The sequence below is a fragment of the Xyrauchen texanus genome, chromosome 21 (genome assembly GCF_025860055.1).
Source record: "Xyrauchen texanus isolate HMW12.3.18 chromosome 21, RBS_HiC_50CHRs, whole genome shotgun sequence".
In the NCBI taxonomy this organism is placed as follows: domain Eukaryota; kingdom Metazoa; phylum Chordata; class Actinopteri; order Cypriniformes; family Catostomidae; genus Xyrauchen; species Xyrauchen texanus.
This window is the reverse complement of record NC_068296.1, coordinates 43,219,005-43,245,147: the sequence shown is the minus strand read 5'-3', so window position 1 is coordinate 43,245,147 and position 26,143 is coordinate 43,219,005. Positions and strand designations below refer to the sequence as shown.

Here is a 26,143-nt window from a genome sequence, read left to right as displayed (position 1 = left end):
TGGCTTGCTTGTCGTTCACAACTTACTATTTTCTGTTCTATCCGAAGATATAATTGATAGTCGAAGTTTTTACTGATTATCTTGGCTCTCTGATTCCCTATGGTCCTAACCGAGGGCATGCAATAATCGGCTGACTCATGGCTCACAGCTCCATTGTCACCGGCTTCCCGCCGAGTTGTAAGCTGTGTCCGAACACGCTTCTCCCTGATGATGGGTACGATCGCTGCCCATCGTGTTTAGGAATCCAGCATTTAAGAGAAGCTTTGACAGATCCATATTTGCACTGTAGTATGCTGCCTATGTCAGAAAGACTGCCTCGCCCGTTAGTCTCACACAGCATGATTCAGCCCCACGGCGTTCTCAGAAGCGCCGTGCATCAGCAGCGGCTGGTGCTCCGCAGGCAAAGAAGAAATCTGTTCCACAAAGCGACAATTCTGAGCATTTGCTGTCAAAGACTGTCATTAATCTCTAATCAGAAATGGCAGAAATTAAATGTCTTCTTCAAGCTCTCCAACCTCCAGAATTACCTACATCCTCTGCCAGTGGAAGAGTGTGACTTCCAGCCTCCACATAATATTGATTTGGATGTTCTTTCCATGAGTGCCTCCAATTCACATTTTCATGATGAGTTGGTTGATGCTGTTATAAATCATCCTTCTCAGGAAGTTTTTTCCAGCCTGTCTGTTACAGGTGGTTCGAGCAGGGGTTCGACTCATTCACCCTGGAAAGGCCCGTCCTCTGCGGATGACACTTTGATGGTGTTTCAGATGGCAAATACGTTTTTCAAGCAAACATCAGATACAAACGCATTTGCCATGCCACCATGTAAAGACATTGTTTCAGAGTTTTCAAGCAGTCTGACAGGTTCCAATGTGCCTAAAAGGAGATCAAAGACGGCCCGTACCCTAGCTTCAATGGCTGAGGTGTGGGGCCGGCTCTGGAAATTGAACAACCGGTGGCAGCTTTAGTAGTTTCACTGGATGAGGCTTTAAGAGGCAATGTATGGTGTCCAAGCGCACAGTGTGGATGTACTGACACTTTTCTATTAAAGAAGGCTTACAAATTAGTGGCCTATATAACTCAAGCAGAGAATACTATCTGCCAGCTGCTTCTTGTCTGCAACACCACATTGGGGTCATCAAATGTAGACACTTCAGTCTACAGGAAGTTCCTGAGATTCAGCTTTCAGGATCAAGTTTACCAGTTCAAAGTTCTACTCTTTGGTCTGTCTCTGGCTCCCCGTGTTTTTGCAAGATACATGAATGCAGCCCTGTCTCCTCTTTGGTCAAAGGGCATGAGGATTGGTTGCTTTGTTCCCCAACAAAACTGCATGCTCTACGCAACAGCAAGATATTGTTAGAGCACATTCAAAAGTTGGGTCTCACAGTGAATGAGACGAAGAGTTGTTTGGTTCTAGTGCAGTCCATAACGTTTATCGGAATGACACTGGACTCTCTTGCAATGTCTGCCACATTGTCGCTCACTCGGATGGGAATTATTACTTGCCATGTCGTCTACTGACTCGTTTTCGCCTTGGGGGAAAAACTTTCTTATGCCGTTCTCATACAACTAATGGGGATGTTGGCCGCGGCCACCTCTGTGGTTCCTTTAGGTTTGCTCCACCTCAGGCCCCTACAGAGATGGAACAACAGTTTACGGCTGAACCCGGCAAGACATCGTCATCGTATGATAATTGTCTCCCATTCTTGCATCCGTGTGCTGAACCAGTTAGTGCTTTTGATAGCTGGGGTGCCCATGGGAGTTGTTCCTTCTCGCCGGGAAGTGGTCACAACCAATGCTTCAATGACAGGATGGGAGGCAACATGGAACCAGAGGGGGTATTGGCGGCCTTTGGTCACAAATAGAGGCCTTGGAGCATATCAAAATTCTAGAATTGAAGGCAGTGTTTCTACCTCTGCAACATTTCTTACCCCAGCCCTTGTAGGCCACCATGTGTTTGTCCGTTCGGACAATTATCGATGGTTTTTCTTCTGAATCATCAGGGCAGCACCAGGTCTCTCAAGTCCTTACAACTGTCTCGACTGATCCTCTTATGGTCTCAGTACCGACTGGTATCGAACAATCAGGTGGCAGACGCTCTATCTTTCTATTTTTCTATTTGCATTGGAAATGACGACTCACTGCCGTTGGTGGTTTGCGAGGACCGAAAAGCCAAGTCCATTGGGACAGGATGCTCTAGCCCACGAGTGGCTGAAATGCCTGTTGTATGCATTCCCTCCTTTTCCACTGTTGTGGAAGACAGACACTACACAGAATATTCCTATGCAAGTGCAGGGTACTTCTAGTGGCACCTCAATGGCCAACCATTAAAATTATAGACTGATCATTTCTTTGTCAGTGGGCAAACGTACAAAATCAGCAGGGGATCAAATACTTTTTCCTTCACTGTACTTATTCATGCGATTATCTAATCAGCCAATCATGTGGCACCAGCGTAATGCATAAAATCATCCAGATATGGGTCAGGAGCTTCAGTTAATGTTCACATCAACCATCAGTATGGGGAAAAATGTGATCTCAGTGATTTAGACTGTGACATGATTGTTAGTACCAGGCGGGCTGGTTTGAGTGCTTATCTTCTGGGATTTTCACACACAACAGTCTCTAGAATTTACTCAGTATGGTGCCAGAAACAAAAAAACATCCAGAGAGCTGCAGTTCTGTAGACAGAAATGCCTTGTTGATGAGATAGTTTAACAGAGAATGGCCAGACAGCTTAGAGCCAGAGAATGTGAGTGGAGTGGAGCAGCATTCTTTAATCACTCCGCTCCAGCTCCTTTCGGGTTGTTCATTTCCCACTCCTCGCTCGCTCCGTGCTCCTGGATTAGAGAAACCCCACTCCTGTTTGCTCCAAGGCAATATTAGCGCCTAACTACCTCTCTACTGTAAAGTTATTTCAGTGTGCTTTTTAATATCACAACCTTCCATGCAGAAGGTGTATTAAATTAAAAACAAATACACAATACTAGACTAAAAGCTACAATGTACTTTATCAGAACACTAACATTAGCCCAAAACTAAATTATATAATTTTTATAGCTTACTTTTGAAACATATTGGCAGCATTCTCTGGGTTCTCTGATCAATTAAATAAATTGCTAGATGCAAAAAAAATCAAACAAACAAAACAAAACAAAAAAACATTAAATTAAAAATATAAATTACCAAACAAATGTTTTTTTTTTAATAAATTCTCAGAACAAAAACAAAACATTAAATTAAATCAATTTAATAAATTACAAAAAAAATAAATTAAAAAAAACATTATTAGGTCTATGTATTATTGCCTAATGATTGCCTATTATTTTCTATTATTGTACTTCTTTTAATTAACCTTGCCCTATAATTCTGTGAATGAAAACAAAAGTCATTCTCAGAATGTTCTACACTTTTTTTCCTCTTCGCATTTGCTGAGATTTTTCATCTGCAAATGTATAACGCATGAATTAGCCTACGGCACTAAAATAAATTTAGATGTCAATCGATTAAAGTCAAACTACGTAATATTAACATGTTGATTAGTTCAGTTGGTGTTTTATGTCATTAAAAGTTCATTTCTATTTAATGCGGGTCATAATAGCCTACAGATAAGATTAAGATGCATTAGATTAGAATGTTGATATGATTATTCAAAATATTTAGTAGGGGATATATGAATTGGTGACCTTTTAGATTTTCTCTCCACATAAGAATGGATTATCATCGTGTTTTCTGGACACGTCTTTTAGGATTTCACAACAAACATATGATCATGGCAATCACCTCCCCACTCGTGTTCTCCTTCACCATCCCGTCATTAATTTTCACAATATGCCAATTGACGTAAAAATAAAGAGATTAGACACCAGCATGTTAAGTCAAGCTTTACCGCAAGCTTAACTCAATAATAGGGAGCGTGAAAACAAAGCGAAAGTAATCTTCATGCTGGAGGTCAAACATTTTAGATTTTAAAACTAGATTTTTTTTATCACATTCTTTCTGGTTATATCAGAAATTCCATCTTTCCTTAAGATCTGTTAACAGGCGTTTTGCCCGTGATAGAGCATTAGTGGATCACTCTTGGAGCGAGAGAAAACAATGATGCTCTGATTTTTTAAAAACCCGCTCCTCGCTTCAGGCAAAATCGTGCCGCTCCGCTCCACTCACATACTCCTGTCCGAATTGACAAAGTCTATGGTAACTCGGATAACGGCTCTGTACAATTGTGATGAGAGGAATATAATATCAGAATGCTATTCTTAGATGCGGTTTGGCGGTGTTTTGACGACACGCGGGGGGCCTACACAATATTAGGCAGGTGGTTTTAATGTTGAGGCTGATCAGTTTGTGTATATATACTATATATAAATCCATTCCATCTGAATAAAATTTGAGGTAACAATTAAAAAAGTGAGTAAATGCCAGTGAGATTTAGGTAAGATAAGGATAAGGTAGTGTTTTAAAAACTTCACTGCTCTATGTAAATAGATGAAAGGAGAATTCTGAAGTGTCCCCCTCCCTTAACTTTATGTGAAAAAATAAAATAAAATAAATAAAATAAATATATATATATATATATCACACACACACACACACACACACACTGGGGGCCTACGTTTTGGAATAATGTACAGCTTTTGCTCTTATGGAAAGAAATTTGGTTGAAATTTGATTTCAACATATAGTAAGACATTAACAGACGAAAAATGACTATTACAATTTGAAAATGTTTTAAACTACTTCAAAGAGTTCTCATCAAAAATCCTCCACATGCAGCAATGACAGCTTTGCAGATCCTTGGCATTCTAGCTGTCAGTTTGTCCAGATACCAACTGTTCGTGTTCCAGCTTTATATCCTGAAGATGTAAGCATCGCACTTTATATTATATTATTTTTGTGCAAATCGTCTTTCCAGATGTGCTTGTTAGCTGATTCCACGGCTAATGCAGCTAAAGTTACCATTGTCTCTGATTGTTTTCACGGAGAACAGAGCTATGTCGTTATTTTTAGCTTACTGTCTGTATAATTCATAACCGCACCTTTATTATGCACAATACAGTAAGGTGATTGTCTTTTTGAAAACTATGTATGTTTTCTGTGAATATAAGAGAGTTGTACTAAAAGTGGAATGTTTACTTACAAAGGCCAGCACATCTGCACAACATATCAGTACAACGAGGGATATTGATTGCCAGACTGACTCCCCGCAGTGTCAATTAACCATTCAGAAACGTCCTGGTTCATTCTCACAGTTGTGACTTCTGCCGGAGTCTGGTTCATACATATATGGCTGAACTCCGGTATTTACACTGTCAGTCATATTGGTTCTGATTTGTTGTTGCTATAGTATATGTAGTATGCTGTTGTGACCGTCATTGGCAAGCCTCTTCTTTTTATATAAAGGTTTTTGGCAGTTTTTTTAAACTTGCTAAATAAACATTAGCTAGCAGTACGATGTACATTTTTAACTAAATATCAATAACTTTTTTGTCAATTTTGTCACTTGTGAAAAATCCACCTGAATCCCCAAAAAACTTTACCCAAGTTAAACAATTTAAAGGCAATGCTACCAAATACTAACAAAGTGTATGTAAACTTCTGACCCACTGGGAATGTGATGAAAGAAATAAAAGCTGAAATAAATAATTCTCTCGACTATTATTCTGACTGTAAAGGGATCAATGGAAAGGAGGAGGCGAGAACCGGCTTTACGATACAAATAATAATTTAATTTTAAATACAAACAAATGACAAACACACACACATGACGGACATGTCCATAAACAATCTCTCTCTCCCGCATGATCCTCTGCAGTCGACCTTTATCCCTCTCGGAGGCTTGATTAGCCTAATACGGGACCGGGTGTGTAGGATCATGACCCAGCCCCGCCCTCCGCCCTGCCACACTGACATTTCACATTCTTAAAATAAAGTAGTGATCCTAACCGACCTAAGACAGGGAATGTTTTCTATGATCAAATGTCAGAAATTGTGAAAAACGGAGTTTAAATATATTTGGCTATGGTGTATGTAAACGTCAAATGTGTATATTATATTTCATGACGGTAAATTTATAATATATTTAATTTACCCACCTTGTTATTTATGTCCTTTTATCCCAGAAAAAATTTGTTGAGTCTATTGACCACATCTAACTCCATTGAGTGACGTGTTGCTGCTAATGCCTCCTACAAACTACACGACTTTCAAAGACGTCAGATCATGGTACCGTTCATATTACACAACTGTCTGTCTTGTCATGGAAGTCATAGACTTCAAATTACACGACGAATCGGCGACAGGGGTGAACACATTGCAAGACATTTCTCTATAGACGAATCTCTGGTTCTGCGTGGACTCCAAATTACGTTTCACAGCAGAGTATACGCGAGAAGTTATACGAAAATTGCACAAGATCACGTGCGAGTAGGCGTTCTCGTGCTTGTCCGTGTTGGGTTTTGAAAATAGCAGACTGCAAGAAGCTTGCGATGCGCTGATTCACAACGAAAAAGAAGAAAAGACTATGGAGGAGGGAATGGTTGGGGAGACACGGGCAGCAAGGATTGTCTGTTCCGCAGAGAGACTTGGAGGTAAATAAGAAATGTTGCAATTAACGCAGGTAACTGCCTGCTGGTGTTTTTGTTTTTATTTAGATAATTGAAAAATCAATACATGAATGCTAAGTTATTTTGATACAAGTTATATTTAATTTACTCGAATTTAAACTATATTATTGTGTTCCCCATACCATAAGATGCATGATAGGACTGGGTTCAGGCAGCTGCTCCGGATGACAGCAGAGTTTGAGTTCTTTCTTGAGATGGTCGGACCCCTCATAACAAAGAAACACACTAAAATAAGACTGGCAATACCTACAAGAGAGCGCCTATCTTTGACCTTGCGGTTTTTGGCAACAGGTGGGTCTGCCAAATAAATAACACATTTATGTCTAATTGATTTAACTGTTGTTCATTTTAAGTGTCTATTTTAGATTTTGTAAAAATAAAAAATGTATGCAGGTGAAACATTCAGATCCCTCAGCTTCCAGAACAGCGTTGGGACCAGCTCTATTTCACATATAGTTATAGAGACCTGATCTGCACTGTACCAAGTAATGAAAAAAGACTTCCTGAAGGTAGGCTCTGATTAACACCAGTGGTGAAATGTAACACTTAGTCCAGTGCTGTACTTGCAGTAAGTTGTTGTTAATATTTGCAGTAATATTACTCCTAAAACTTATATAAGATAATGTTGTCAGGAAACATTTTACTGCAAAATTACTACTTTGCTGATACTTTAGGTGCATTTTGCTGATATTTTGATGTAATTATATTGTAATAGGAGTCATGATGTCTTAAGTCATGAATATCATTAATTTAGTTTTACAATTAACCATGTGTGGCACATATAATTATAGAATACATCAGTGTACCAAATGAAGTTTAAAATATGAGCCTTTTTCTTCTGTTATTATGCTAGACACCATCAACAGAGGCAGAATGGTGGACAATAGCACAAGACTTCGAACTGAAATGACAATTTCCCCATTGCCTTGGTGCGCTTAATGGGAAGCACATCCATATACAACATCCAGCTAAAAGTGGCAGCCTTTACCACAACTACAAGAGCACATTCTCTGTGATAATGATGGCTGTTGTGGATGCGAACTACAAGTTCATCTATGCCAGTGAGGGTACCCAAGGTAGGGTCTCTGATGCTGGACTTTTCGCACACTCTGACCTACACAAAGCGATGGATCAGGGCCTACTGGACTTTCCTCCATCTGAAACATTGCTCAAAACTGATATTATGATGCCGTACATGTTTGTTGGTGATGAGGCGTATCCTTCAAGGTTTGACCTCATGAAGCCTTATCCATACAGGCAGATGGACCGCAGTCAAAGGGTACTGAACTACCGTCTCTCAAGGGCACTGAGAGTGGTAGAAAATGCATTTGGCATTCTTGCCAACAGGTTGAGGGTTTTCAGAACCACCATATGCTTGGAGCCAGAAAAGGTGGTTAAGATAACTATGGCCTCCCTATGCATCCATAACTTCCTCTGTGAGCACAGGTCTGAAGCATATACACCTCCAGCCTTTGAAGATTGGGTAAATGATGACCACAGCATAGTTGAGGGAACCTGGAGGAATCAAGGGACTGGATCTTTTCAGCCATTGGAGCATAGAGGGGAACGCAATGCAACAGTTACAGCAAAAATGCAACGAAACATTCTGCATGATTATTTTGTCTCATCTTTAGGCAGTGTTCCTTGGCAGGAGGAATACATTTAGTAAGGATGTCAGATTTGTATACATTTGTTTTGTGGATAAAAGTGTGTGAATCTATTAACAATTCTGTCATCGATCTCACATCTTTGTTAAAAAATGTTTTAATGTTTACACTGAAGAGTCATTGTTTTAATTGCATATGCTTGATGTCATTGTTTTAATTGCTTATTAAAACACAGACTATTTTTACTAGCTTTGTTTCAAACATTTATTGAAAAAGAATAAATAACACTGAAGATCTTTTTTTTTTGAGTACCACTAGTGAAACAAGTTCTGCTTTTTTAACGGTGCATTGTCAAGTTGCTTTTGTTTTGTATATTACAACAAGGAAATAAATACAACTTTGTGTTCACCCAAAGCATCAACCTTATAGCAATTACAAAAAAAAAACAAAGAACATAATTATGGAATCAAAATACCTGTATCAAATACTATTAAAATACTATTAAACTTTTACCTATTTAAAGAAGCACAGATTTTCACAGGCTTTCATTTAGATCATAGGGTGGCAATGTTTGCTAAAAGCCTTGTGGTCGAGAACCATGAGGTGTCATTTGATGTGGGTGGGACTGTACCGGTGGCAAAGGTGGAATGATTTGGTGGAATGTGTACGGTGCTGGTGGTGCATGCGAGGTGGTGGATCTATTCCTCTCTGCATCTTGTGTATCATAGATCATGTTCATTATGTTCCTTTTTAGTCTGGTTACATTGGCTGTGTCTTGAAGTAGTTTTAATTCTGATGCTACCTGGTTTCCAAATGTAGTGAACACATCAGGAGTTGGGTCAGCCTCAACTTTCGATGCCATTTGCTTCAAAAGAACTATCTTTTGGAGCTCTATATCAGATTCTGACCTCCCCTTGTGCATTCCTGTGGCAGTTGCCGGAGCTTCTAACCATTCAACAGGTGAGGCAGTACGTGATGTTCTAGCTGTTGTTGGTGTACCAGGTCTCGACTGTAGAGTCTGCAACTGTTCAAGTGATTCTGTGCTTTCATCAAGATCGCCCTCATCCTGATCCTGTCTCATTCTGCACACAGGATGGCAAATCAAGCTGGAAAAGAGGTGAAATAGAAGTTGTTTTAAGAGACTATCATAGTTGTATAGAAATATAAAATATCGGTCATTGTTCTCCATGTAAACATTCACTATGTAATGTTTTCATTACTTATTACAACATACCTTAATATTTAATATGAATTTAACACATGTTTGCCCTTATATTTTATACTTCTACTTTTTCTATAGCTCATGGATAAAACTTACAATAATTTTATGGTTGCATCTTGCCATGAAATGCATTTAATATGTATTTAATATGCAATTCATTGTACTGTACAGCCTACTCGCAATGTAGATGATGCACAGTGTTTTTTTATTTTTTTTTTTATTATTATTAGATTCTTGCTCACAGTATATAAAAAGATTCAAAGCAGAATCAGAATAATAAACATATAGAATATATTAAAACCTATTGAAAAAGAAAATAAATGAACATGATTTTAGACTGTAAAACTTACGGTTGTCTCACATGGACGGTGAACAATATATTGTTTTATGAAATCCATGACCCTGAGAAGCCACATTTGCCTGGGTGTCAAGGGTTTGTTCCCACTCCCACTGGGTTTTGGTTTTATTAATCTTGAGAACTGTTCTCAGGGATAACGCCCTGGTCTTAACCTCATCAACTGAAAGAAATTATATATATATATATATATATATATATATATATATATATATATATATATATATACAAAAAAGAAAACAAATGCATGATCATATGTTATGCTTTTCAGAATATGATGTGTATGTTTTTAATTGCCTAAAGTTATCATGTATTTTATTGGTTACAATATGAAAAATCTAACTATCTTAAATTCTTGTAGTGTAAACTCTGCATAAGTTTTGCTTGGTGAACAATCGACACTTTCCAGATATCAAATGTACTTTTTTAGTCCACATGCTAAAAATAATTTACACTCAACTTTTGCAAGATGTTTAATGCTGACGATATTTAAAAGACCCATGTTTTATCATAAAGTATAATGATAATTATGTAATGCCCTTTTGTATTAGGACAGTTCAATTCATTTTAATCATAAGACAATTTTCTCAAATTAATTTTAAGTTTAAAGCATTCAGCAGCTTTTTTGTTTAGAAGGCAACATCTGAAAATATGCATGAATGTGGCACAGTAAATGAAAATGTTTCTTGAAGCTTCATGACATCGGAATTGGAATTTTGTGCCTTTTTTAGTCCACACCTGTTAGCTTTGAGGTCATCTGTATGTCAGGATAAGGCACATTTCTCAGAATTTTAAGAATTCCTTTGAATTCAAGAGAATTAAACTATAAATGGAGGAAATTTATTAGTCCAACACAAGTTTTGCAACAAAAAATAAGTGGTTATTTAGTTTTTTTTTTTGTAACGTAGAATTTTAATTACATAATTTTTTATTACATATGAAACTTATAATAAAATGAAGTTCGTAGGTTAACTTTTCAAGAGGTAGAACATCTGCAGATTTCCACAAAAGAAGTGTACATTTTCTTGCATAATATGAAATAATATTAAATACCTGTTTTCTGTTTATCCGAACTTAAATCATGTGTTAAAATTAATAAGTAAATACAGATAATAATAAAAAAAATCCTAAATTTTGTTTGTAATTCTTGAAAGGGCTTCATGGTCTTAGTATTCTTATGAAATAAATTGAGAAAATATTGAATACCTTTTTGTTTGGCATTTCCGAAAATATTTTTAAGATCTTATGAAAAGTTAAAAGAGTTAAAGGTTATAATTATATAGTTTTGAAAAATTATGCCTATTTTTTTCTTGAATAATTAGAAATGTTTCCAAAATAAGTTGATTAATGACATTGAAGTTGATGCCATGTGTTGTGTATGTATGAGGGTTGCACCAATGTATCTGCCAATGTATATTTATCGGCCAATTATTGACCAAATTATAACCATTTGCAAATCGGATTTAAGCATGAAAACGCTGATGTGAAAAGCAGATGGTTCATTTATAATTAATTAATAACACACTGTAAAATCTCTTTGAATTCAAATGTAACAATGTTGAAGGGTTGGCACTCCTAAGAACATGTAATATTACGTGTAATATTTTTTAATAATTCTCGTTCTCACATTGAGGAAAAACAGTCGTTATAGATGTGACAGTTTTGAAAGTGGCACTTACCTATTCATGATAAGGTAAAACTATCGAAAAACGCTTTCAAACCGGCAGAAAACTTTGATTTTTGAGACATTGGTATGGTGTCCATTATGGCTGCACAATTGATTGAGTTAAGATTGAGAACACAATTTGAGGTGCTTCTCAAACGGAAGGCTGTGTCATTCCTAGACCTGTCATTCTGGCTGTGGACTAGACTCCTCAGCATTCAGCACTAGAATGAGACTATATAGTAAGTGTGCATGGTGAACCATATGCGTAGAACCATGTGATATTTTACTTTGTTTTGAAAACCCATATACTTCAGAAAACAAGAAATATGTCCTTATTCTCTTAATTATTTTAGCAAAATGTTTTTTGGTATATCAAATACATTTTGCAGCACTGATCTTAGAAATTATATTGAAACCTTTTCAAATATGATTAAATGGAACCCTAGACTTGTAAAAACTCTACAACTTTTTTGAAATTTTCAATTTCATGTAATTGCCCTTTTATTAATTGTATTTATTTCTTTTTTTTGTGCCGTGTATCTTTTAATTTGTTGTATTGTCTAAACTACTTGCATTTTTGTGGTCTACATATTGTCATTGCTGCGAATGCGAATAAAAACTTGAGGAGAGAGAAAAAAGTAAGCTGTTTCATAAAGGTTTCCGCATCCATGGTCATGCGACTCGTTCTCTGCCCTTCTTTAAAATAATTTTGGACATGTGCAGAGTATTGTGGGTAATTAAAGGCCACAAAAGGTACACCTGATGCATCGTCCAAAATATGACAAATGAAGGCTTCGAAACAAGGCTGGCTTCTAAGTGTCCTCACAATTGAGACAGCCTTTGATGGTGCTTGATGACTTGACAGCCAAGATATCCAGCCTAACAAGGCTGCAGCCTTCCGATTGAGAAGCACCCATGGTCTTGTGCAATTATGAAAGCTTGAAAGGCTGCATTTAAAAATAGACTGCAGTCAGCGCTTCAGTCAGCATTGTGTGAGCATGCGGCGCTCTCTAGCGGTTTGGATGGATTATCCATTACACTACAATAAAAGGTTGTTTTGTTCATTTGTTAACTTTTTTCACATGATGTGGTTTACATTTCTGTGGAATTGCCCAACATATGTATTCTGTCCTGGCAGTTGTGTTTTTTTACAAAGCTCTGACAGATAGTTAACAAGGATTAAGTTCCATCACACGTCTTTCTTTATACTGATGTGATGTGTACTTTAATGCACTTCACTTTTACTGTAAAACTGAAAGAAACATACAAAGATACAACTTACACAGTGATTTACAAACTTATTAAAATAAAAAAATATATATAGAAAGCATTCACATTCATTCTGAATAACTGAATAAACAGCTTGTGTATTAAACTGCATATTATTTTTTTCCAATTTGCATTTAATAATTACATTTTCATAAATAGAGGATTTCACAGCCTTATTAGAAATGCTACATGTTAGCTTGTTCGGACTTTCATAATAGACTATGAATTACCTCTTCGAGTAAAAGGTTTGAGATCCTTAGAAACCTTAAACGTAAAGCAATCTGTCTTGTGGTTCCAGCTTATACCAAGACTGCAGAGGCAATGGATCAGTGTTTAAATCCAAGTATTTGAGATCCTTAGCTCTCTCTTCAGATGGTAAAGTTTCCATTACCAAGGCACTGTTGGAGGCCACCTTATGGAGTTTCAAGTTTGACTCAACATTGTCTGAGTGAGTTTTAGATCGACAGCTTCTTCTTCAGTGGACACAGATGTATTGCCGTAATCAACCTAGATATCGCACAGCACAAATTCCTTGGCATCTGTACCGTCTTAATGTGAATATGGCAACTGCTGGTGAGGGACTGCACATCGGAGAGGGTCCGCACATCGGAGTTGCCATGTTCACATGACCTGCCGAATATTACTCGCTTAATTTCAGTAAACGTCATTTTATTTGACACTTTCCCTCATTGATTAAAGTAGTCATGGATGAATGTGAAGATAATATTTCTACAATGGCATCTGAAACTGAAAACTGTTGATTTTAAATTATGTTGCATCCAAGCCGCGAGGTGTCTGTACAAGTCCAAGATGACACAAAGATAAAAGTTAATGAGTGCACCTTTAGTACATTTTCACCTTTTGCAGTTAATTTGAAACCTTTCAACAGTACTTCTTGAATTATTAGGAGTTATTATGAATATATTAATGAAGTTTCAACAACAGCAAGCACTCCAATGTAATGCCACTCCAATGTTGGGCCACTTCTCTTCTCCATATACACAACATCACTGGGACCCATCATTCAGTCACATGGTTTGTCTTACCACTGCTACGCTGATGACACGCAACTCTACTTGTGTTTCCAGCCCAACGACACCACAGGGACTGCTCGAAATGCTGCCTGTCTGGCAGACATCTCAGCCTGGATGAAGGAACTCCACCTGCAACTCAACCCAGCCAAGACCGAACTCCTTGTGTTTCCAGCCAACCCTACTGTTGAACACAATATCATCATGCAGCTGGGTACAACTACAGTATCGCCTTCCAAAACGGTCAGAAATCTAGGGGTAACCATCAATACAAGCTAAATTTCACAGACCACATCTCAAAGACCGCAAGATCATGTAGATTTACACTCTACAATATCAGGAAGATAAGACCCTTCCTCTCTGTACATGCCACACAACTGCTTGTTCAGTCACTTGTCATAACTAGACTGGACTACTGTAATGCTCTCATTGCAGGCCTTCCTGCATGTGCTATTAGACCTCTCCAAATGATCCAGAATGCAGCAGCACGTCTGGTCTTTAATGAACCTAAGAGAGCACATGTTACACCACTCTTTGTCTCTCTCCACTTGCTGCCGGTTGATGCATGTATACAATTCAAGGCTCTGATGCTGGCATATAAAACAGTCACTGGGTCTGCTCCAGCATACCTAAAATAATTTATGCAGATCTACACTCCCGCCAGAAGCCTGGGGTCTACTAAGGAACATTGCCTTGTTGTACCAACACAAAGAGGCACCAAAACACTTTCCCGGACTCTGTTTCATCATACCACGTTAGTGGAATGACCTTCCCAACTCCATCCGTGAAGCTGACTCACTCTCTATCTTCAAAAAACGGCTAAAAACACATCTTTTCCAAGAGCATTTAACCAGTCAATAAAAAAATAAAATAATTATTATTTTTGCACTTAAATCTGTTTTGAATGCTATTCTGATGCTAGTGAAACTTTTGTAATATGGCACTTTTCGTACCACTGTCTCCTTAAGATGATTCGCTGATGTTTTCCTCTTTTGTAAATCACTTTGGATAAAAGCGTCTGCCAAATGAATAAATGTAAATGTAATGCAGATGCAAAGACAGTGCTCTGAATTGATGATTGAGTGAGCTCAGACATTCCATTTAACAAATGCATCCTCCTTTGATTCTTCCATCCTCATTTCCTAAGATGGTGGATCTAGGATGCAAGGAAAGGAAGCAAGGAAAGGAAATGAAGATGCACAATTTCAGAAAGGTGAAACACCTCAAATAGAACTGCACTCATCAGGGTACTTCACTGCGACATTCTAGCTAACATCAGTTCAACATGTGAAGAACAACTCCAGTGCACAGAATAGATTTCCTTCATCTTTCATTTCTGATATCCTTCAATAAATTGGATTTCATTGATATTTATCTTTCTTCACCTGTTGCTTCACGTACAACTAGGCTTGGGATCGATGCCTTTTTCACGCATCGAAAATCTTATATTTATAAAAAATATAAATATTTAAAAAAGAAATGTACGCTATAAATAGGACTGCACATTGCACAATAGACTGTCTCTTCAGACATATTTCTCAACGGTAACTTTGGTAAACTGAGCGGCAGGGTTAATTAAAGGGCTTTGCACACCGGGCGCATCTGGCAGATGACATGGTGTGTTCTAAAATTCAAAACAATTATTTTCTACAAAGGTACGCACACACCGCCAATGCTCACTGTCAACATTCTGAAGAGCCATGGAGCGCAAGTTGCAAGGTTTTCCATAAAATTTGACCCAAATCATTATCAAAGGACAAAGATTATATGCTCTAGTATAACAGGATGATGTATTGTGTATAAGTATCTTTCATAGAGATTACACAATGTATTTTCAGTAACAAGTATATTTTTTTGTGGTTTGACAGCTTGAATGACCTATTCATGGCTACATACAGAGAAATTGTATAATAAATGTCGCGCATTTTACAACAGTTTCACTAGCCTTCAAACTCAACATGTCACTGTTCATTCTTGAAGAAGTATAAAAACCTTTTTAACTTTGGACTGCCATCTGTGCCTCTTAAGCTCGTTCTGTATGTGTGTTTGTGCATGTGATTGTGACTGCGGCTTCAGTAATTGGTATATTGGGATTCTAATTTAAATGTCAGATAATTTTTATAAATCAATGCCTCAAAAATATATCAATGAAATAACGTGTTGATCAGTAAACAATATATCGATATCCCTAGTTACAACCAGGCTTCCCAACGCACTAACATGATACTGTTACCTTAGATGATCATTATTGATAAATGTAGGAGGAGGCAAATGTAATTGTAAATGCCTTATTCAGCCACATTTTATGCGGGAGCAATTGACGAAAAAAATGTATTGTTCAGTTTACTGAGCGGAGCCTTGTCTCGAGCTGCCAGCCTCTTCTGGCATTCATGCAGTGAATAAGACTTGCCTGGGCTGAGAGAAAAGTTAAATTAAATACAAATTTTCACCTTATATACAGTCAGGTCCATAAATATTGGGACATCGCCACAATTCTAATCTTTTTGGCTCTATACACCACCACAATGGATTTGAAATGAAACAGATGTGCTTTAACTGCAGACTTTCAGCTTTAATTTCAGGGTATTTACATCCAAATCAGTTAGTGAGAAAAGGATTGTTCAAATGCATGCTATATTAGGCACAGGATGCTTTTTTTTTTATTATTTGATTCATTTGACCTGCACTGTACAGTGCTATTTTAATCCCTTTCACCACATTTGGCTTTCAGCAGGTAAATACACTTTTTCTGTGGGCACTGCTTATCCAGTTTCTGTGATGCAAACAGATAGCTGCTGAAGTGAGATCAGGCGTCAATATAAAGCACATGGAGCTTCTAAAAAGTTATCCACAAGATAACAATTCATTTTAAATGAGAAGGGTAAGCAGAACTAAACTGCCCAAATATGCTGCATGTCTGCAGAGAGTGCCCTCCCCCTCCCACCCTTTGTGACCGCCTACTGCTCAAATAGTTTCATTTAAATATTATGCCACCCCTGCATTTGACTCCAATGGTTTAATCCATGTCTTCTGAAGCAATCCAATTGGTTTTGGGTGAGAACAGATCAAAATGTAAATATTTTTTTTTTACCGTATATCTTACCATTGCAGTCTCTAGACAAGGTTTTTCAAGTTCGATTACATTTCCTAGTGCTTGACCCATGAGCACTAGATGACACTAGGGAAGTATAATCAATCTTGTAATAATGATTGAAAAGGAGAAGAATCTTTGTCAAGATTTATATTGAAAATATAGATATATATATTTTTTTTATTTTTTATTTATGAGTCTGTTCTCACCCGTAATTGATTGGGTCTCTTCAGAAGCCATCGATTAAACCACTGGAGTGTTATGGTCTACTTTCATGTTGCCTTTATGTGGTTTTTGAACTTCAAAAGGTTGCTCACCATTCACGTGCGTTGTATAGAACTACAGAGCTGATATATTGTCTTACATAAATTAGATAAATCTTTGTTTGTGTTCTGCAGAAGAATGGAAGTCATACACATCGGGGATGGTGTGAGTGAATGATGAGAGAATTTTCTTTTCTTTGGGTGAACTATTCCTTTGTGGGTCATTGACATATAAGGTTGTCTGATGTGATGAAATTAAGTCTTTTAAAAATCTAGTTTAAAACATGTCAAGTTTGTTGAAATGAAATCTTTGTGTCCAATTTTGGTATAGCATTTTCTACAAAACACATTTATTAAATTACTTTAAAAATGTCATGAGTGTGTAACCATGAAGTAAAAGGTATGTAAAGTATTTTCTTTGGACCTCGAATAAATGAGAGTTTGCAACTTTTTATTACACATGTTTTTAAATTCGCACTCAGTCTTGAAGGTAAATGTATCCTCTCTGTGTATCTTATACTCACAAAATGTGATGTGTCCCTTCTCTATTACACCTACTTCTGACAATAACGCGTATCAATGAATGTCATAAATGAAGATGCTCATGTTTTTCTTCCATCAGGTGGAGAGGATCGTGGACAAGCGGAAGAATAAGAAAGGAAAGTGGGAATATTTGATCCGTTGGAAGGGATATGGAAGCAAAGAGGACACTTGGGAGCCAGAGCACCACCTTCTACATTGTGAGGAGTTCATAGACCAGTTTAATGGCCTTCGCCTGCAGGACCATCGCTTCAAGCCAGCAAAGACCAGTGGGGCAACACATCGCCACCTAGGGGGCACCGTGCTACACGACAGCTCCAAGTCCCATGGGGAGTCACGAAAAAAGAAAAGAACTACTGGGGCTGGGGGTGGGGGGGTTTCGGTGGAGCAAGGCGTAGGGGTTCCTCCAAAACCACAGAAGATGTGTGGAGGTAAACCTCTGGCGGACAGAACAAGCAAACCTGTGACTTACAAGACTGTCCCTGCGGTGTTGCAGTTTGTACCATCTGCCAGGGTCTCTAATGGACTACAAAATGGAGATATGGACCCACAGCATTACAGGACTACAGGCAGGACTCAGGGCAGCAGAATAACAGGGGACAAGGACCTAAATGAAGCCACATCACTGCATGGCAAAGAATTAGGTAAGACATCTTTTCATATTATACAGTTCTGCTATTTGAATTTTTTTTTTCTTAGTACCTGATAAAGCTATTTGACGTAAATATTTACATGGGCAAAAATCTATGTGTGTCGAAAGGAAAACTGTTTAAGGCATTTATGTGACCTGACCGTACATGTCGACTTAAGCATAATTGGTGTAACAATGTGTGTTTAAATACACTCTTACCTGCTTTGTTTAGCTCTAAAAGCAATACACATTCTGAAGTGAGCACTCAAGCCACTGTGAAAGAGCTTCTCTCATGTGCTCATGAATGGACAATGGACATCAAGATTTTTACAGATAAATGACTGCCATTTCAAGTTGCTTCTCTCCAAAACCTATCATCCTTCAGAAGCCTTGTGATATGATGAACAAGTGGCTGGATTACTTTTATGATATATTTTGCATGCTTTTTTAATGCTGTGAAGTGAATCATAATCAACTGCCATTGTATTGAATAGACGGATGGGATATTCATAAAAAAATGTACAGCCTGAACTCTTGAAAATTACGTGACCGTGGCAATGTTTTTGCTAAAGGAAATTCGTGCTTCATTCTATGTTTTGCTGCTGTTTCTCAGTGAAATGTCCAGCAAGGGGCACCAAAAGCATGCATTTTTAAAAGTTTTAATGAGTAAAATGTACCTCCCTAACATAAAACATTAACCTAAACCTAACCGATAGTGTTCTAAAAGCAAATGTGACATGAAAAGCATATTTTCTGAAGCAACCACGTAATTTAGTGTCAGTTCTGACACTTTTGGCTCACATGTTAGCTTTTGTGCTTCGCTGGGCGCGAGCCTCGTTCCTCCAAGCCCAGAGTCTAACACACTAACAGGTGAGCTACCACACAAGCTAAACATGTTGGAATAAGTGAGTAAATTTATGTGGGTCTGTAATACAAGCATTAAAATTCAAATGATTCCTTACACAGTGTCCTAAGCCATAACAGCAAAGAGCGGCAGGACATTCTATTTTCGAAATGGTTTCTGTTTCTACAACATCTTGCCGGGCAGGCCAGTCAGCAAATGGGTATCAAATTATTCTTAGAACACTATAAAGCCAGCATCTCATTAGCCAGTTCAGTACAACTTGATTTTGAACCGAGGGTGTCACGCACACCTACCTGATGTTGTGCTTGAGATATCATTCTCTTCAGTCAGAGGTCTATTACACACACACACACATTGGTTCAGAGGGTGACATACCAACTCATTCAGTCTTTCTCCGCGCTTCCCTGTCATGTGGAAAATGGCGAAATAACAACAGTAGAACTGTGTGAACATAAACAATATAATGTAACTTTGTCCTGTCTGTGTGTGTGATTGTGTATTTATCCCCTCTGGTATTTCCGTTGAAAGCGAATGCCCATACGTAGCTTTAGTGAGAAAATGAGTTGCGTTCGATAAATAGACTGTTCCGCCATTGATTGCTCTGATTTCCACATTTTAATGTCAGTTATCCTCATTATGAATATCGTAATGTTTGTTTTACTTTGCGTATAGACAGACAAATTGCTTGTCGCTGGAATCTTATCGTGTCAATCTAGGACTGTAACGGTTTCAAGGTTTCACAATATACCTCAGTTTTAAAATGGACTGTTATCATACCGTTGAAATCTTCTCATTGACAGTATTGCACAGGGGCGTGTCTAGGGGGAGGCTGGTTTTTGTCCTTAAAGTCTTAAGATCATCATATAGATGGCTTTCTCCCACAGTAGGCTAAACCTCAAGAGTTGTAGCCTCTAACCTGCTTGTTTGGATTGACGCTGCTTGGTAGCTCCGAGTTAACGCAGTCGCCTCTCACGCCGGATACCGCGATTCGAGACCCGTTCGGAGCGTTCTTTTCTTGTTTATCAGGGGTTGTATTCGCTAAGGATAACCAATAAGCATTAACATAAAATGTATGTGTGACTTGTTTTGTGATATTAGTTTGTAGGAAATATACACTTTGATTTGATTAAATGGTTTTGTACAGTGTAGCAAAGATGAGCTACAGACTGAGCAGCAGCAGCTGTGCCAGAATCAGGCATGGAAACTGGGAACAATTAATAAGTCACTTTACTTTAGAGAAAGTTAAAAGTGAAACATTGTTTATCTCAATGATCCTAATGAAAGGATTTTGACAGATGAATTATTCTCATAGAGATGATGAGAATTATATACAGTTCGATGCCATGGTGTGTCAATGAACTTAGACTAAAGTCATTCATGTATTGCTTTAACTTAGGATCTTATACATCATTTTGACTATTTATGTCAAAAAATATAAATTATTTATATTCAATATTTTTTTTACCTCACTTTACTCACTATAATATAACTCTTTTGTGATGAATTTATGTTAATGTACATGAAAATTCAAGAATCATGATAGATCTTAGGGCAGTCCCACTGATCTGCTCTTCCAATACATTTACTTCAATGGTATTGGTCTACAATTTGACATATGCAGCACTGGATGAATTAGTTGTTTGAAGCTGATTTGCAATAAGTTATGTGCTGTATCTGTTCTTTTGCATCACAGATGATTCAGGGAGGAGAGAGGATGTTGAGGATAGTACTAGAGTGGAAGATTTAGGAACTGTAGAAACAGGCCCAGCCAGAGCAAAACTCAAAGAATACCCTCTCACCAGCTTTGGACTACAGGGAAGTGGTTGCTAGTGTGAAAATAACATTGTCTGGGCTAAGCCCCGGATGTCCTTCAATGCTGGAAATGCCTCTGCATCTGATGATAAATTACAATTTAAAAGTGGATTGTTTTGTGCATATTTTTCCATCGCTAGCAGATGAGTGAGGTCTGACACAACAAAAATCCAGTTTAAGCCCTATAGTCTAATAGGGGCCCTGTGCCTATCTCTGGGTTCCTGGCTTAGAAAAAGATATGCACTAAAACAGATTGTATGTAGTATAGCTTAATTTTTCAATTGTTTATGTTGCCCCCCAAACAAGCCAAATGCCCCCCCAAACATGATATCCTGGTAACCCCTCTGGTATTGCAGTTGAAGTCCGCTGTCTGGGATTATTTTGGGTATGTTAAAGACCCACAAGGCACCAACAATGTTGATGGTTACCCAGTCTGTAAAGTTTTTCGCAAAAGATTATTGGCGGAAAACACTTCAAACCCTAAGCACAATATCCGTGAGATGAATGACAGTGGAAATGCAGGAGACAGGATAATAAATTATAGCCCATGTTTTATTAAAACACCAAACTCAATGTAGTTTTACCTGATTTGTATTGACAATATTCATGCTTTCTCTCACATTCACTGTGACTCCTCATCACACTACTCCCCTGCCCGATTCAGGCCGGGGTACCACCGGAGGTCAGACGATGCCCTTCCAGCCATTCTGTCAGCCGGCGGTCCACCCCGCCTCCTGTGAACCTGGGGGAGTGATGAGGGGAGGCATGGGGAGAGGGAAAGGGTGAGCGGAGACACAGAGAGAGAGAGAGAGAGAGAGAGAGTGGAGAGAGCGGAGAGAGCGAGAAGTACTTGCTCGCTGGCTCCCGGATGTGCCGTTGCCCGGTCCTCAAGCGCTCCTCTGCCTTCTTGCGGATGCCAGATCGCTCCTCCCCCAGCGGACGGCAGCGAGTCCTCTGACCCCTAGCGGATGGAACCGCTCCTCCCCATCTTCGGCGGATGGTAGCGGTTCCTCTGGCTCTCGGCGGCTGGCAGCGACCTCTCCGTTCCCAGCCAAACGGCCGCGGCTTCTCCTGTGGCAGATGGTAGCGGCAAGGACTCCTCAAGTACTAAATAGGGTTTACAAAGTGCATGGCTTTTGGTATTCAGGAATTTGCCATTGACATAATGCATGCAGGAAAAAACTGACAGCGAAACTGTGGCAGACTATAGACCGTATTAGACAAAATGCCAATCAATAAACTGCAAATGAATAATATATTTTCAGTAGGTATTTATTTTTTTTATTGAACAAAACACAAATTAACAAGACATAACAGCTTATACAAGTAAGGGACCAGTGAAATATATATATATATATATACACACACAACAAAACAAGAAGAAAAAAAACAAAAACAAAAAAGCAAACAAACAAACTTAATTATAGGTGTCTAGATAGTAGCCTATACCTATACAGTAGGTATTTTTTAGAATTAAACTAAATCACAAATGCAACAAATTACTGAATGCTTACAAATGCATATCTGTAGTGTTAAACCGGGCAATAATCATTACAAATGATTACAATTCAATTTCATAAATCATAAAATAACAATAACAACAATAAAGATTTGTTATTATTGTTTTACCGGTGTCATGTTCACTGTTGTCTTTTGTTTTTTTGTGCTTTTATGTTGAAGTTTTGTTTAGTTCCTGTTTCCTGTTTGGTTTTTTGTAGTCCTTTTGTAGTTCATTTTTATGATTGGTGTTCCCTTGATTGTTTCCTCCAGGTGTCCCTCATTCCCTTGTTTGTTCCTTTGTGTATTTAAACCCTGCCTTTCCTCTGTTTGTTTGTCGATCGTTGTATGTGTTAGTTCCTTGTTTCCTGCCCATGTTTCTGGTTATTACTCACTCACTCGTTCGTGGTTCCTGTGCTCTTCCTAGATGTCTCCATGTTCTGTCAATGTTTAGTTTCTGTTTTCCCATCGTGGATGTTTTCTTTTGTTCCTGTGTTTTTGTGTTATTTTTTGTTGCCTTTAATAAAGTTCCGCGTTTGGATCCACACCTCCCGTTTGCCTCTTCCTCTATTCGTAACAACCGGTTTGTGATTTTTTTTTTTTAACCTTGATTAGGAGTGTGCTGATGTTCAAGATCAAAAGTTGAAGGATTAAAATTGAAGGAATCCAAAATAAAGTTAAAGAATTGATTATAAATGAAATATTTATCTGTATGTTTATCAGACATATTTCATAAACAAATATTAAGCTACTAGGCCTAATAATATTATTAATGCACCTCAATAATGTGATTATTGTGACTGTTATCATACCGTGAAAATGTCATACCGTTACACCCATAGTTAGGACAATGTTTTAAAGTGTTTTGATATCCTAAAATGTTCAAATGAATAAAACACACAGTTGTTGTAGCGCTTCTAGTGTTAATTCCACCAGGAAACTGTGGCAAATTATAGAATGCATCACGCAAAACTATGTTTTCAAACATGTAGTTATAATATCGTTCATTCTATTGAGACTATGTTCCTTTTGTGGGTGACATGAGGGTGAATACGGGTTTGAAACAACATGAGGGTGAGTAAATTATGAAAGCATTTTCATTTTTGGGTGAAATATTCACTTAGAATCAAAGCTGGTATATACCTAAATATTTGAACAGAATAATTATTTTGTATTCTCTGGTGGTATGAACAAAAAACTTCTATCTGATTTTTGCAACATAATTACTAGTTTGCACCAGTTCGTCTATAGCTGCGTACAGGGTCAAAGATTCCATCAAAATGTTGGGGGGGGGCAATAAACATAACAATTCTCAAGAGCAATTTTTGAAGGGGGCACCAAGTTTTTTTGTTGTTGTTGTCCAATTTGCATTTGTATTATTTTATTTCTTAAACAATTATTTTAAGAATATATCATTATATTATTTACAATACACATATTTTAATGATATTTTAGGGGGGGACAACCCTCAGATAGGGGAGTTTTGATGTGCTTGTTTGTAGATTTTTTTTTTTTTAAACATCTGCAAAACCTGGATGAAATTGCTTGTCATAGCAGCTGTTTATGAGTGTGATTAAAGTGCCCAGTTTGTCCCACAGTCTGACCTGCAATACACCACAATATAACACAACTCATTGATTTCATTTTCCGGCTCAATTTAAAATTTTTGTGTTGGAAAAAAAAAATTCTATTGACTGCCAGTCATGACAGTGGACCCCACCAGTGCAAAAAAAAAATTCAATGAGTGGATGTTTTAGAGAAAGCACTGAAATAAACACTTAATAGCTCAGACAAATAACACGTCAGATGTTTTTCCCAACAAGTGTGTATTTTATGTGCTGTGGCAATTCAGCATTTCTTCAGAGTTTTTAAAGATCTTAATCACCTTTCAACTTTTTTATACAAGTGCAAATAAACTATTGTCTTAGTTAATATGAGGTTGTGGAAACAAATAAGTATAATAATAATATATTAAATATAGGTGTATATATCTATACAAGATCATAAAATGTTGTTTAAAATAGTTAGATGAAGAAAGTGTCACACAGCAGGACACTTATGACAATGTTTAAAATGTCATGTTAATTACTCGCATAACTATGTGTAAATGTTTATTTTAAAGGGGACCTATTATGCAAAATTCACTTTACGTGGTGTTTGTACACAAATGTGAGTCAGCAGTGTGTACACAACCTCCCTACAATGATAAATCCACTTCATTTTCTTTTATTTCTATTCATCAAAAACAGTGTGTCAAAATGTTTTCATTCTGCTCTAAAGTGACGTCACATTAGAGCAGGCCTTGCCCACGACTGGTGGTGGACTCCACCCTATTATCATAGCTCCTCCCCTGAGTGATGTACACACAGTCCGTTGGAGCAGATACAGTGAGAAGAATAATGTCTCGGCTTCATAAGCATCATACGTGTTCTGTTGTTGGCTATAAAAGTGAAGAGTCTTCGTGTACTCCCGGCATCAGAGTCACTGAAGACACAGTGGACAAGTTTTGTTTTTGACTAAATGTCTGGCCCCAAAACATACAAAAATGTGTGTACCAACTGTTCGTGTTCCAGCTTTATATCCTGAAGATGAAAGTATCACACTTTATATTTTGTGAATGTTTGCACATCGCCTTTCTGAATGTGCTTGTTAGTTGATTTCATGGCTAATGCAGTTAAAGGGGGCAGGGTGCATCAACTCATTTGCATTTAAAGAGACACACACGAAAACAGTGTTTTTGATTCCACCAAAAAGAGGCATTTTCAACATAGTATAATAAATTATCGGTGGGGTATTATGAGCTGAAACACCTGCGACTTATATTACATCTTGTAAATAGGGGCATAATAGGTCTCCTTTAAAATCAGTGAAAACAAATTTGGCCAGAATATGTACATGTATGTATGTATGTATGTATATATATATATATATATATGTATATACAAATACATGTAAAAAAAAAAAAAAAAAAGAAACCATACCTCTTAAAGTGTAAGGCTTTGCAGATATTTTTTTTCCTCTTTATATCTACAGTTTATTCTTGAGAAAGAGTGAAAAGCCTAATGCTTTGACAAGCACTGTTTCTGCTGTCCTTTAAACTCAGTTTTAATTTGGCTTATTTTCTGCATGTTTATGGGGTAAGCATTATTCAGCAAGCCACACTTCAGCTCTCAAAAATGCTTTGCTGTATGAATATAATATGCAAATGACTATGTGCTACTGCTTTACTGTTTGCAGATTTTATATATGCTGCTGTTATTGTATTTGTTATAACTTGCAGTTATTAGTCGTTTTGTGATTATTCAGAGCTCATCTTATACGTAATATGTTGTTTTTGGTTGTCACCATTATTGTGATTTGTATGTGAAATACTGAGGTCCACACGAGCTATGGAATGGAAGTGTACAAATGGATATGCGCTCTAATGTGTAAGTGATTTAAAAATTAAAGACAGCCATTATATTATTTCAAATTAAAAGCCATTTTATTGGTTTGTTTGTAGAATTTATTAAAATTTTCTTTGTTATGAGGTCCACACGGGAATGTTGGATCCCAGGACGGCTGACTATATAGCCTGTAATTCGGGCCGGTACTTGCGCAGCAGCCCGCTGGGAAAACGCCTGGTGCTCCCTATGGCCAGTTTGCCCCTGGAGGTTGTCCACTAATGA

At 37.7% G+C, this 26,143-nt stretch overlaps 1 protein-coding gene across 2 annotated transcripts in view; it reads left to right on the top strand.

The window, feature by feature from the left end:
* LOC127661276 (chromodomain Y-like protein 2) overlaps window positions 1–26,143 on the top strand; it is a 92,264-nt gene that overhangs the window by 4,661 nt on the left and 61,460 nt on the right. For both annotated transcript variants that reach the window (XM_052151911.1, XM_052151910.1), the window contains exon 2: window positions 17,753–18,314. In XM_052151911.1, coding sequence (XP_052007871.1) covers window positions 17,753–18,314 — 562 coding nt within the window. The remainder of the gene's footprint in view (window positions 1–17,752; window positions 18,315–26,143) is intronic.